The 14,927-nt window shown below is 41.1% G+C and overlaps 1 protein-coding gene across 1 annotated transcript in view; it reads left to right on the forward strand.

Annotated features, from left to right (window-relative positions):
• Positions 1 to 14,927, forward strand: part of LOC122684278 — an 831,075-nt gene that overhangs the window by 693,523 nt on the left and 122,625 nt on the right. The window contains 6 exon segments of the mRNA XM_043888282.1: positions 138 to 176; positions 1,526 to 1,568; positions 2,990 to 3,067; positions 5,756 to 5,812; positions 11,343 to 11,388; positions 11,391 to 11,419. Coding sequence (XP_043744217.1) covers positions 138 to 176; positions 1,526 to 1,568; positions 2,990 to 3,067; positions 5,756 to 5,812; positions 11,343 to 11,388; positions 11,391 to 11,419 — 292 coding nt within the window.

Consider the following 14,927-nt stretch of genomic DNA (forward strand, 5'->3'; position numbering starts at 1 on the left):
GTTCTTTTTTGCATGTTAACTGTCACTTCTAATGAAGCCTCTTTTAAAACTTATGTGGTCTTTCCCAACCAGTGCTTGGTCAGTTTGAATTTTGCTTCAATGATTGCAAATTAATACCTTTTCATTTGTTTTCGTAGGTTCCAAAGAAAACTGATTTATCAGACTTTGAGCTGGAAGTAAGTGTTTATATTATACATGAGGGCTCTGTGAGGGACCCAGGATTAAAAAATTAAAAGCAGTTTTTTAGCCTTTATTTCATTTTTGATGTTCTGCTGGTTTTGGTGACTTGACCATACTGTGTTCTTGGGCAGTGCTTCATTTTGTTACTGTTTTCCCCCCAATTTCTTAAGTTAAATACCCGCTTAATTTATTTGCTCTTGCTTCTTAGTAGCTGCTGTAAAGGCTTTACAGTTTTCTTTTAATGATCGATTTGGCATATCCTAAATTGAAGTATTATTTGAAGGTATATGAAGGTATGTGTAGTACCTTTGAAGGTATATAATAAAGTTTGGCTTTAAGACCTGGGAAATACTCAGGTGAATGGTCTTTGTTTTTCTTTTTTGAAACAGGATAATTTTTACTTAGATTCTTGTCATTTAATTTATGCAGCTTAAAATATTTAATTATATTAGGCTGCCTTCTTTACTATATTTCAGTAGCATTGTACACAAAATTTTTAATTTCATACTTTTGCTGTTTATAAGAAATACTGAAATAAAGTAGATTAAATGAAAGGTGAATGCTTTTTCTAAAGCAGGGATTAGACCATGGGTGGGTTTCAGGAGGCCTGTGAATCTCCTGAAATAATGTCCAAAATTTTGTATGTGTTTTTTTCCGGAGGTGTTTCCATTAGTTTAGTTATATTTTCAAGTAAATCTCTTAACTTAGCAGTTGAAGGTCAGGATTGGAGAGATGGATGTTTGCACTTGACTTTGTTTGGGGTTCTTGTTCTTTCGTTAGAATCTGCCAGTGAATTTACTTTGACCAGACCAGGAAAAGGGCCATTATTATTTGATCAGGCTCCTTTCTTCTCATGTTATCCTTGCAACATACTCCCTATGGATTCCAGATTCCTCTCCTTGGCAGATGCCAACTACTGTGCAAGCTTACCACAGAGTTACTCATCTCAAACCTCCCCTGTGTGTGCCCCAAACCATCTAAAGAGACCTTCAAAATTTCACTTAGGAAGTAAGCATTGTGACATTTAGAAGCAAGATTTGACTGTGAAGTAATGTGTTGACTGTATTATATGATGCCTGACATTTCAGAAACTGTCTAAGTCCTAAAAACTTAATTTGAAATGAGATACATTGCTGTATTCTAAGAGCAGAGATAGGGAAACATTTGGAAACTGAAATATTATGGAATAGGCTTACTCTACAGTCTTCCTGTAGTGATATTTATTGCATACTTAATAAAACTGATGTAATGAAATTATAGCTATATAGTTGTTTTAAAAGTACTTTAGGGTCTTAGCTGTCATTATCTCATCTGTTGATAAGCACGTTTTCTTTCTTTTCTTTAGGTATCCCAAAGGCATTCATGTTGAGACTTTAGAAACTGAAAAGGTAACCCCAAGGCTTATCCAGGGCCAACATTAAATGCACTGAACCAGTGCCATAGTAATCAAATACAAAGTGCAGTCAGATCAGGAAGTTGAAAATCAGAGTTGACTCCCATACGCATGAGCTGGGCGACATTGGACAAGTCATTTCCCCGCTGCCAGCCTCAGTTTCCTCATTTGTAAATCCACTCATGAGCATGGTGATGATGAGCTCTACTGTCTCACGGCTTTTTAAAAAGTAGTGGATGGAACTGAACTTTGTAAACTTGAGAGCATGCAAATGTTAGTACGTGTTCTCATCATCACAGAAAGCTGGTATGCATGGTACTCCTGGAGTAATTGCTTCTTGTTACATGGGCCACTAAAATTAGGTTTTAGAATCTGGGGCATAAGCATGCTGTCATCATGTATTCCCAGAGAGCAGTGATAGAACCGAAATGGGTAATGGTGGGCTGATGGTGGGTTCCTTTGACGGAACTATAGAATTTTAGAATTTATTTCATTTCTGTAACAGTTGATATCTGGCTGTCCTTTTTATAATGCAGAGTGAGAACTTTTCCTACCGTGTCTGATAAATGTTGTCCACGTTCCATTGCCAAGAATGTGTTGTCCAAAATGCCTGTTTAGTTTTTAAAGATGGAACTCCACCCTTTGCTTGGTTTTAAGTATGTATGGAATGTTATGATAGGAATAGTAGTAGTGGTGGTCAGACAGATGGAAATGGTGCGGAGACAAAAATATACATGTGAAATAAACTCAGTATTTTGAAAAAAAAAAAAAAAGAATTTGGTTCTTGTTCTTAAGTGAGATGTATAATTAAGAGATTATGTATTAAATCTTGCTAGAAGATAAATCTCAAACTTTGACACAGGAGATTTTGTGGTGTTTGATTGATCCAGAATGCAGTGTGAGAAAGAAGATGCTAGTTACCCGACAAGTTACTGGAAAATCCAGGATTTTTCTCTTATGTTAATAAGATACAATACAGAAATTTTTTAAATTGAGGTAGGGTTGACTTACAGTATTAGTTTTAGGTATATAATATAATGATTTAAATTTATATGGGTTACATAGAATTTTTATTTTAAAACCAACTATTTTGAAATCCATGTTCAAGTACAACATCTTAGTGTCCATTATGGAGTGTCTTACTCTCACAGTCTCTTGATATTTATAATTGACTCTGTTGGGGTGAATTAATAAATCATAGGAAAATGTCATGGAAACATGGAGATGAGTTCTAGTTTGTAAAGCAACAACTCAACTTTGGTGGCATTTCAAGATACTTTGAATGTGTTTTTCCCCTGAAAGACTGTGCACTGATAAAAAATTATAACTTCTAATGGTGGCAGAACCTGAATTTCAAGAGGGTGAGGCGGGTCGGGTAGCTTCCAGAAAATTGAATATCTGCCTTATGTCTTTTAGAAAGAGCGATACATTGTTATCAGCAAAGTAGATGAAGAAGAACGCAGAAGAGAGCAGCAGAAACACGCTAAGGAACAGGTGACTGAACTACACTCATTTCCTTTGGGTGAGAAATGCCAAGAGAATTGTAGAGCTTTTGTTAGATTCAATTTAGTGAATCATTTTCTACCATAGAAGAGTTGAATTCATAGCAAAACCTGAAAGAGAATGAGGGTAGGTATTTAGATGTAGCCAGCAAAGTGAGGGTGGCATTGTGGTGGACTGTCTTCACCTCCGTGAAGCCATCTCAGAGCAAGAGTTAGTGGCTATCATTCAGACTTTGTGTCACTGAGCATCTCAGCCCATTAAGTGATCTCACCGTGGCTAAATTCAGGCCCGGTTAACTAGTTTTCCTAAAACAAAGTTGAGACGATATGGGCCTACAGATGCATGCTCATAGTTAACGTTGGAACCTCACTCTAGTTGTCCTCTGGAGAATGGTTTCGAGCAGGAAGACTAGTTAAGCTGAAGAGTAACCAGCTAAGAGACACCAGTGGCCTTAAACAGGAGAAAGTGAAGTGGAAGTGTTAAATGGTCTTTCATGTCCAACTCTTTGCGACCTGATGGACTGTAGCCCACCAGGTTCCTCTGTCCATGGAATTCTCCAGGCAAGAATACTGGAGTGGGTTGCCATGCCCTCCTCTAGAGGGGCTTAGCTTTGAGAACAGGTTTTTTTTTTTTTTTCTTTTAAAAAAAATATTGTCTTAAAAAATTTAATTCTGGTAAAATATGTAACATGAAATTTACCATCTTTGCCATTTTGAAGTGTTCAGTTCTGTACTGTTAAGTACATTCACATTGTCCTACAACCATCACCACCATCCATCTCCAGACTATTTTTATCCTGCAAAATTGAAACGCTATACCCATTAACTAGTAACTTCCCACTCCTCCCATCCCCCAGCCTCTGGTACCCACCGGTCTACCTTCTGTCTGTGAATTTGACTCCTCTCAATGCCTCACATAAGTGGAATTGGATAGTATTTGTCTTTCTGTTACTGGCTTTGTTCATTTAGCGTAATGGCATTTTGGGTTCATCTTTATTGTAGCATGCATCACAATTTCCTTTCTTTTTGAAGTCTGAATAATATTCTATATACCACATTATGTTTGTCCATTTACCTGTTTATGGACTCTTGTGTTGCTTCTGTCTTTCGGTTCTTGTGACTAATGCTGCTCTGAACATGGTTGTCAAGGACTCTCTTGAGTCCTTGCTTTCAATTCTTTGGGGCATATACCCAGGAGTGGAATTGCTGGATCATATGATAATTCTATTTTTAATTTTTTGAGGGACTACCATGCTATTTCCCACGTGACTGTACCACTTTTCATTCCCACCAACAAAGTACAAGTGTTCCAATTTCTCCACAAAACCACCAGTGCTTTTCAGACTCAAGAGTAGTTTAAGGAGGTAAACAATTTCAGTGAGGGTGAAGTGGGAGAGCAGGGGGCTTGCAGGTTCCTGGGAATTAAACTGGACCTAGTGAATTTTTTTTGTTTTAATTTAAATTTTTGACCATGCCACACAGCATGCAGGATCTTAGTTCCCTGACCAGGAGTAGAACCCATGCCCGTTGCAATGGAAGCACAGTCTTAACCCCTGGACCAGGGACATCCCAGGAGAAGAGTCATTAAGTAATTTAGCTGTGAAGAGATAAGGAGAAGGAGAATGGTTCTCTAGAGTTTAGAGTTAAGGAAGGGATTTCAAGATAGGAAAGAAATTGAGTCTGTTTAAGCACCGTCATGAAGAAGACAGGAGAGAAGAAGCTGAGTGGGAATGCGTCTCAGTGTGATGCTATAAAAATTTTGTAAAAATGCATTTGACCAGGAAAAAAGACAGCGGGGTGGTGGGGGGGGGCTTCCCTGGGGGCTCAGTTAGTAAAGAATCCTTCTGTAGCGCAGGAGGATCCTTGGGTTGGGACAATCCCCTAGAGAAGAGAATGGCAACCCACTCCTGTATTCAGTATTCTTGCCTGGAGAATTCCATGGACAGAGGAGCCTGGTGGGCTACAGTTCATGGGGTCAAAAAGAGTCTGACACGACTGAGCAACTAAGCACTCACTCAGGAAAAAAAAAAAATCAGAGAATTCTTGATTAACAGATGGTCTGAGTGGTTCTCCTCAGAATGGAATGCAGTATTGATTTGGCCAGCAGGTGGCAGCTTTTAAAAGTCCCTGTTTATAAGACAACTTCTCGTTTAGTCCTTAAGTTGTATCAGACTCTGCAACCCTATGGACTGTAGCCCACCAGGTTCCTCTGTCCATGGGATTACCCAGGCAAGAATACTGGAATGGGTTGCCATTTCTTCCTCTAGGGGATCTTTCTGACCCAGGGATTGAACCCATGTCTCCTGCATTGGCAGATGGATTCTTTACTGCTGAGCCACCAGGAAGCCCCTCAAGGCAGCTTGAGGGATATGGAAATTTCAACAGTTGATTGGAAGTGATGGGTATACCCTAGCACTGTTATCTTAGTAACTAGTGAATAGTTTGCCACTTGCTCAGCCCTCTCTCTGAAACAGAAAAATGGTACATGCAGAAATCATTTCCAACACACTTGTTTGGGGGTGATGGACTCAAAGCAAACAAAAGTCATCTAACTGGATATAAAATTTCAGTCTCTGGTTTTTTTTTTTTTTTTTTTTTTGCTTAGATTCAATAAAGAACTCATTCAAATAAGGAACATATATATTTCAATAGTTGGTGTTTTGTTTTGTTTTTAAATTAGGAAGAACTGAATGATGCCGTGGGATTTTCTAGAGTCATTCATGCCATTGCTAATTCGGTAAGTGAAACACACTTTGTAATTAATTTCCTGGACATAACATTTACTGTGAAATGCCAAGTTATCATTGCAAATCCATCATCTGGTCACATTGATGTTAGAATGTTTTCCTGGTCTGGAGGGAGAAGTTAGAACTTCATAAAGATAGCTTGTTGTCATAATGTGCTCAGTGTGACATTGTAATTGCTGAATTACATCCAAACCATTTTTTCAGAAAGCATTTCTATTAAAATGCAGAAGAGGATTATACTGTGATGGCCTTATGTGGCTCCATGAAACTGATATTTATTATTCTCAAAACCAACAAGAAGCAGAATAGCAAACTAAAGAATATGAGGAGAAATAATCCAGTGTTTGAAACCTTGTATTCCTTCATTAAAAGAAATCTAGAGGATAAAAATAATTGTGTTGAATTCTTCCACTTAATTGAATCTTGTATCTTTGTTTTTAAAATAATCTTATTTATTTATTTATTTTGGCTGTGCTGGGTCTTTGTTGCCGTGAGGGCTTTTCTCTAGTTTCAGCGAATAGGGGCTACTCTCTAGTTGCGATGCGCGGGCGTCTCATTGCGGTGACTTCTCTTGTTGTGGAGCACAGGCTCCAGACCACGTGGGCCTCAGTAGACATGGCACATGGGCTCAGTAGTTGTGTCTCCTGGGCTCTAGAGCACAGGCTTGATGGTTGTGGCACACGGGCTTAGTTGCTCCCCAGCATGTGGGATCTTCCCGGGCCAGGGATTGAACCTGTGTCTCCTGTATTGGCAGGCAGATTCTTTACCACTACCCCAGAGAAGCCCTGAATTAATTATATCTTGATAACATTTGATGCATTTAAAAAATGTGTCAACTGTTTATGTAAATGTGCTGGAGGATTCTGTGATAGATATAGTAGATATTTTCCCTTGTTTCTTACATCCTTTAAGAAAAGAAGCACACCCATCTTGCAGAGAGAAACTGGGTCTTGCTGCTGGTTGTTCTGTTGAGTTACCCATCCAAGTCACACTGCTTGCCTGATGCTAAACTTCCTGGAGTCCGAGACTTCCTTGTCCTTGAGTAGCTGGCCTAGGGAGAAGGATTTGTCTCCCTGGAGGAGTCATCTTGTCCCTTAAATGCTGAGCCCTGCATCGGGGAAGCTTGAGGGCAGTGCTTCAGGAGTCCGTGGTTGTCTCAACAGTAGGTGCAGCCTTGTCACACAGGAGCACTTTTGGGGAGGCAGCCACTGGCCCTGGGAAGGGGTAAACAGAACTTAGACCTTGAGAGAGAGAAGGGCTGGCTCCTCAGGAGCTCTTTCAAGTAAATGATATTACTGGAACAGAATAGAACCAGGGATGAGCCTGGAGAAAAACAAAGGTGTGGGTCTCTTGAGAAGTAGCCAAAAAGCTAGTTTAGAACTCAACATTTCAAAAAACTAAGATCATGGCATCTGGTCCCATCACTTCATGGCAAATAGATGGGGAAACAATGGAAACAATGACAGACTTTTTCTTGGGCTCCAAAATCACTACAGGTGGTGACTGCAGCCATGAAATTAAAAGACACTTGCTCCTTGAAAGAAATGCTGTGACAAACCTAGATAGCGTATTAAAAAGCAGAGACATCACTTTGCCAACAAAGATCCATATAGTCAAAGTTACGGTTTTTCTAGTAGTCATGTATGGATGTGAGAGTTGGACCGTAAAAAATGCTGAGCACTGAAGAATTGATGCTTTTGAACTGTGGTGTTGGAGAGAAGACTCTTGTGAGTGCCTTGGACTGCAAGGAGATCAAAGCAGTCAGTCCTAAACTAAAGGAAATCAGTCCTGAATATTCAGGGTCTGAAAAGACCCTGATGCTGGGAAAGATTTAAGGCAGAAGGAGAAGAGGGTGACAGAGGATGAGATGGTCAGATGGCATCACTGATTCAATGGACATTAACTTGGGTAAACTCCACAAGATGGTGGGGGACAGGGAAGCCTGATGTGCTGCAGTCCAAAGAGTCAGGATATGACTGATCAACAGCAACAAGATTGTGTGTATCCAGAGAAGCAGAGAGGGCTTCCCTGGTGGCTCAGTGGTGAAGAATCTGCCTGTAATGCAAAAGTCTTGGGTTTGATCCCTGGATTAGAAAGATCTCTTGGAGAAGGGAATGGCAACCCACTCCAGTATTCTTGCCTGGTATATTCCATGGACAGAGGAGCCTGGTGGGCTACAGTCTATGAGGCCACAAAGAGTTGGACATGACCGAGAGGCACACACACCCACACAGAAGTAGAGGGGAGTTTCTGGTTGTGTTTGCTTACATTATACACACTTAACCAGCCGTTTTCAGAGCAGTGGTGGATTGACTGAAGCTGTCCCTGAAACAGATGTGGGGCAGCAGTTGGCTTTGAGCTCCCATAACCAGCATGATGGTTTAGGGGGCTTTTCCAAGATGGGGGCATTTGTTTGCCTTGTACAAACAATTCAGATCCTTGAGCCAGCTGTGCCTCTATTTTTCCTCTCTGTGGTCCCTCTTCTGCAGAGTGATTCATGGCAAGTTGTGGACCATTCGTAGTGCGTGTCACAGAGCATACCGTGATAAAAATTTAGCCCTGTTTATTAGTGATCCAGACATTTAAAATTTAAGTCACATACTTTACAACTACTAACATAGTTGAGCTCTGTATAGCCAGTGAACAAGTAAACACTCTGTATTAGACCAGATTCTTTCCCCGTCATTCTTAGTAAGGAATCTGTTTTCTCTAGTTTTAAAAAAAATTCGTATTAATTTTTCACCCACAGAAAAACTGGTAGAGGATTTCTATACGCCCGTCACCTGGTGACACCTGATGTTACTGTCTTGTATAACCACACAGTTGCAAAACCATGAAATTAGCCTTGGTACAATATTATGAGCTAACTTGAATTTAACCTGTTTTTCCTCTAAGTCCTTTTTCTATTGATGGTTCTATCTAGGATCCCACATTGAGTTTACTTGTTATTTCTCCTTACTCTTCTGCAGTCTGTAGTTTACTTTGTCTTTTATAACCTTGATGTTTTTAAAGAGTATTGATTGATTGTAATTGTGTCAGGTGTCCCTTGGTTTGGATTTGTTTGATCTTTTCTCACGTAGGATTGAAGACACAGTTTTGGCAGGCAGACCACAGAAATGATGGTTCATGACGTTGACCCCCATCACTCAGTTCAGGTGGTGTCTGCTGGGTCTATGCACTGTAGAGTTACTGTTTTCCCTTTTGTAGTTAATAAATATATTGGGGGCGATATTTTGAGATGCTGAAAACCCTGTTTTTTCTTGAGCTTTTGCCAGTGACAGCATCTGTCGGTGGATCTTGCCTGCAGCCGTCATTACTGTGGTATTCTAGTGGCGAGTTTGTGTTTCCCTCTTTCTCCATTTGTTTCTGGAAATCTTCTAGAAGAGCCGCCCCTGCTCCCCTTCTGTTAATCCTTTTTTTTTTTTTTTTTTTGGACTCAGAGAAACTTATTTCATTCTACATATCTTTAAACAATTTGTTTATTTGGCTGCAGCAGGTCTTAGTTGCAGCGTGCAGGCTCTCTAGTTGTGGCACACAGGCTTAGTAGTTGGGGCTTGCGGGATGAGTTGCTCCAAGGCATGTAGGATCTTAGTTCCCTGATTAGAGATCGAACTGACATCCCCTGCAGTAGAAGGTGGATCCTTAACCACTTGACCACCAGGGAAGTCCCCATTGTATAGATTTATCTCTTAATTTAAAAACATTATTTATTTATTTATTTGTTTCTGGCTGTGCTGTCTTCATTGCCGCCTGTGGGCTTTAGTTGCAGTGGAGCAGGGGCTACTTTTCTCTGGTTGCGGTGCACGGCTTCCCGGTGCAGTGGCTTCTCTTGTTGTGGAGCATGGGCCCTAGAGATGCAGGCTTCTGACGCTGTGGCACACGGGGTAGCTGCCCCATAGCCTGTGGGGTCTTCCTGGACCAGCGATCGAACCGTGTCCCCTGCATTGACAGGTGGATTCCTAAGCCCTGGACCATGAGGGAGGTCCCTCTACAGATTTTAATCTAGTGTTCTTATCATTTATTTTGTTGCTCGGATGGTACCACATGGGCCATTGGTGCTTCTTCAGGCTGGCTCGCCTGTAACAAGCCCCTTCCTTTTCTGAGCACCTCCTTACTTTCTGACGTCACAAGATATTCCACACTCATCTTGTATCTTCCTTTCCTCAGCTCTAGAATCAATGACTTCTCCAAGGAGCCCGGGTTCCTTTTAGAAACCAAGTTCTGGTGCTGGGCTGCTGTGGTGTTACTACTACTAGTTCCCCTCCCTGCACAGAGCTGAGAATGATACATGTGTGTGGCCACGCATGTTTACACACGTTGATATTTCCGTGTCTGACTTACATGCATATTTTAAAAAATGAATTTATACTGATACACGACAGATTCTAGTCCAGTACCACAGGGTTTACTTTTAACCTACTCTCTCTTCTTTGTAACTTTTTTCCCTCCAACACTGGGAATTGCAGTTCTTGTTATCTGCTGTGTTGATGTTACTTCTGTTCTTCCCAGCCACCTTCAGTATGGTCGAGGGCTTCATTTATAATACAGTTAGGTTTATCTTTTAGGGCTTCCATTTTGGGTTTCTTCCTTCTCTGTGGTTTCGATCAATACTTGGTATCTTAGCACTGTGTAGATATTCAGAATGAGAGGATAGCTCATCTGTTGGATTTGGGAGATTTTGTATAGAATTATTTATTTCAGAGGATTATGCTTACCTTTGTGAGTCAAGGAGTATTGCTCTGAAGGTCCACTGGGACATAGAGAAAAGCTCCAGATGCTTTATGTTAAAAATGCTGTCACCTGGCTAGCTAAATCTAAATTGATGTTCCATTTTTGCAGTTTAATTTTTATCAAAATGGACTAATTTATTGCACATATATTGTACCTCGTTGGTTGAAGAGCAGTGAATTTCATTGGAAACAATATTTCGAAACAAGCCCTGTGGAATTTGGCATACATGATGAAGGAAATGGAAACATTCTATTTAATAAAGTTACTTATTTTTTACCTTCTAGCATTGTTATAAGTGTGTCTTTTGAAAATAAGTGAGTTGTTTTGAAGAATACATTTCTGAAATAGATATTTGGAGTTTGTTCACAAATTATTTGACAGTTCAAGGTATCTAGCATTTTCAGTTACATTTTTGAGCTCTTTAATAAAAATTTTGCTACTTCTGATTCTTGTGTTAGTAAAAATTTTACTACTTCTGATTCTTTTGGGTAGAAAATGAATAAAATCAGAGAAAAAGATCAATGAAATCAAAGTCATTTGGAGCTTTTACTTTGCATTCTGGATTTTACACCAGAAGAGGAATGAAGCCAGCCCAAATTTCTTTATTTGCATATCTTTATACATTTTTTTTCCCCTTAGTGTCAAAAAGTAAGTTTAGTACAAAATCCTCATGGAACCAAGCCATACATTTCAAGATACTTAGCATTTTCTGTTTTTTTGAGCTCTTCAATAAAAAGCCCTGATAAAATTTTGCACCAAGGAGTCTTTCCTAACCTTGACTTTTTTCAGGGGAAGCTTGTCATTGGACACAACATGCTCTTGGATGTCATGCACACGTTCATCAGTTCTACTGCCCTCTGCCCGTGGTGAGTGACCTGTCAGCCTGTGTTAAAAATTCTCATCTTCAATACTGAGAAAGTGTTCTTTGTGGGGTGCCGTTCCCTTGTCTGCACCTGTCCCCGAGGGACAGTCTCCTGCACTTGGTTGAATGTTTTTGAAGAGATTTTAAAGGATCTTCGGACATCTGCCATTGCTGGAGCGAGGTTAAACATTTGTTTCGTCTTGATGCCGGAGGTTTGTTTGCTCAGTTAGTGCTGAGCAGGGGTTGCTGAGCCGCAGATGTGGTCTCCGGGTTTGATACTGCTAACGTGAGCCACAGCAGGGCGCTGAAGCAGGGGTGGCTGGGGTAGGGGTGGGGGGCGGGGGTGGGTGGTGGTGCTAGAGGTCTGTAGACTGGGTCAGGTTGTGTAAAAGTCTTGGTTGCTTCTTGCAAGGTAACCCTTAGATTCTCTGTGGACCGTGGTGTTTTGGGACTCTTGGAGCCGTGCGGTCTCAGGGCATCAAAGCACAGAGTCCGGGAGAAGGGCTTCTCTCTGTCTCCTCCTCTTCGCTCCCTGACTGCCTAGGGCCTCATCTTACTGCTGCTCATCACTGCAGTGCCTTGCCTTCATTTACTCCCCCTGTTTTCTGTCCTTCAGTGACCTCACCCGCCTTCTAGAACTTCAGTTGGAGACACCGACATCTTCCTCTCCAGCTGGCATCTCTCCTCAGATCCGGTCACAGTTTACGCTGACCCCGCACGTCTCTACCTGGGTAGCTTTCAGAATGAGTGGGGTTTAAAATTCATGTGTCGCAAACAGGGTGTGCAACTTAACGTAACCTTTCTCTCCTTCTGTCTCCAAACCCGTTCTTCCTCCTGATTGCTTTACTGTAAATGATACCCAGTCACCAACATGGTTTTTAACATCCATTTTGGCTCTCCCTCTGTCCCCCAGATCTGGCCAGTTAGAAAATCCTGGCAGTTTTGTCTCCAGGCTGTCTCTCACATCTGGATTCTTTCCATTTCAAGTAGCAAGTAGCCTTATTCCTCATCTGAAGATGGCAAACTCCAGGCAGGATTCCCTGCCTCACTTTAACCTTCAGCCCATCCTTTAAACAGAGGTTGGCAAACTTTTTCTATAAAGGGTCAGATAGTCAAATATTTGGGGCTTTCCGGGCTGCCTAGTCTTTGTCAGGACTCTTAAGATGGTCATTGTCACCTGAAAACTGCTGTAGAATGCAGTGTGTCAACAAATGGGTATGACTTTGTCCCAGAAAAATTTTATTTAAAAATAGGTGATAGGCCAGATTTGGCCTGCAGACCGTGGTTTCCAGCCTCTGCTTTAAACTATCATACCGCCAGATTTTTTTTTTAATTGGAAGATAATTGCTTTTCAATATTGTGTTGGTTTCTGCCATACAACAACTCGAATCAGCTATAATTATATATATATCCCCTCCCTCTTGAGCTCTCTTCCCTCCCCCGACCCTATCCCTCTAGGTCATCACAGAGCACCAGGCTGGGCTCCCTGTGTTACACAGCAGCTTCCCACTAGCTAGCTGTTTTGCGCATGGTGGTGTATATATGTCAGCGCTACCCAATTCATCCTACCCTCTGCTTCCCCCGCCCTGTCCGCAAGTCCATTCTCTACTGCTGTGTCTGCGTATACCACCAGATTCACCTTTTATGGCTTCTGGATTGGATGATACCTACTTTAGAGTTCAGTGTCGTTTATACATCTGCAAAGCCTCAGTTACTTCACGTTTCTCACAATGCGTCGTTCCTTCAGCATCTTGATTACTTTTCTTTGGAAAATTCCAACACTGAGTACCGCAGGTCTATTGGGAAGCCTGTTCCTATTTCTGCAGCCTTAAGATTGTCGTTGCTTTTCATAAAAACTGCATCACCCTCAGGGACTCAAAGGCATCATAGTTGTGAGCCTCAAAACAAACATGATGGGTGTGAATTTGCATTGTGTAAATCTAAAGGGCTAATGTTAATTTCAGAGCTGTCACTCCTTATTGACTGAATAGTAGTAGCCTTTCTCACGGCTTTTTGACCTTCAGAGCAGTGAAGTTATCTGTAAGGAAAGTGTATTTAATGCTGTGTTTATAGGTGTTTCAGACACCAAACAGAGCTTGGCTTGTAACAGGCATTAAGTACTGATTTAACAAATGAGTGTCTTCCAACTGTGTCAGCTTTGTAATCTCCTGATGTATGGCTCTGCCCACATCACTGACCCTGAGTTAAATTCTGAGTTAATCCCATGTTCTTTGTTTTTCTATACAGTTGATTCTTTTTAGCCTGGCATTATCAAGCCTTCTGTGATCTGGCCCAACCTTCTTGTGTAGTCTGGACCCGTTTTTGTCCTTCCTCCCAGCCAGACTGGCTCATTTTTCAACCCCCAGAAAACGTGTGCTTTTGCATGTCTGTAATTTTTGGTATATGAAATCCTTCAACTTGAATTTCCTCTGGCTTTTCTCAGTGTTTGCTATTTACGGCTTTACCCATCTTACCCAGGTCCAGTGTGTGCCTCTTTGGGTGTACACCTTTTCCCTGCTTGCTGCCTTGCCCAAGAGTGATCTTTCCTTTCTCTGAACTGCCAGAGAACCGTGTACCTCTTCTGTTGCATAAATGTTGCCTTTACATCTTATTCCACTTTTCTCTCTAAGTGATTCCCTCCTTGGACAGGGAGTGTGACCTTTTTATTATCTGTGTCTAAATGCCTAGCATAGCCTTTGTATGTAAGGACTAAATAAATGTTATCTTGCATGTAGCTAGTTTTCAATCAAATTCTACTGGAAAGAGAATATGACTTATTGCAAAGTAGAAGGTGGGTTAGGGTAAGTGGTTTTTTTTTTTTTTTTAAATCTGGTTACATGCTTTATTTTTTTATTTTTTTTAATTTTTTTATTAGTTGGAGGCTAATTACTTCACAACATTTCAGTGGGTTTTGTCATACATTGATATGAATCAGCCATAGATTTACACTTATTCCCCATCCCGATCCCCCCTCCCACCTCCCTCTTCACCCGACTCCTCTGGGTCTTCCCAGTGCACCAGGCCCGAGCACTTGTCTCATGCATCCCACCTGGGCTGGTGATCTGTTTCACCATAGATAGTATACATGCTGTTCTTTTGAAACATCCCACCCTCACATTCTCCCACAGAGTTCAAAAGTCTGTTCTGTATTTCTGTGTCTCTTTTTCTGTTTTGCATATAGGGTTATCATTACCATCTTTCTAAATTCCATATATATGTGTTAGTATGCTGTAATGTTCTTTATCTTTCTGGCTTACTTCACTCTGTATAATGGGCTCCAGTTTCATCCATCTCATTAGGACTGATTCAAATGAATTCTTTTTGACAGCTGAGTAATATTCCATGGTGTATATGTACCACAGCTTCCTTATCCATTCATCTGCTGATGGGCATCTAGGTTGCTTCCATGTCCTGGCTATTATAAACAGTGCTGCAATGAACATTGGGGTGCACGTGTCTCTTTCAGATCTGGTTTCCTCAGTGTGTATGCCCAAAAGTGGGATTGCTGGGTC

This window comes from Cervus elaphus, chromosome 26 (genome assembly GCF_910594005.1).
Source record: "Cervus elaphus chromosome 26, mCerEla1.1, whole genome shotgun sequence".
Lineage (NCBI taxonomy): Eukaryota > Metazoa > Chordata > Mammalia > Artiodactyla > Cervidae > Cervus > Cervus elaphus.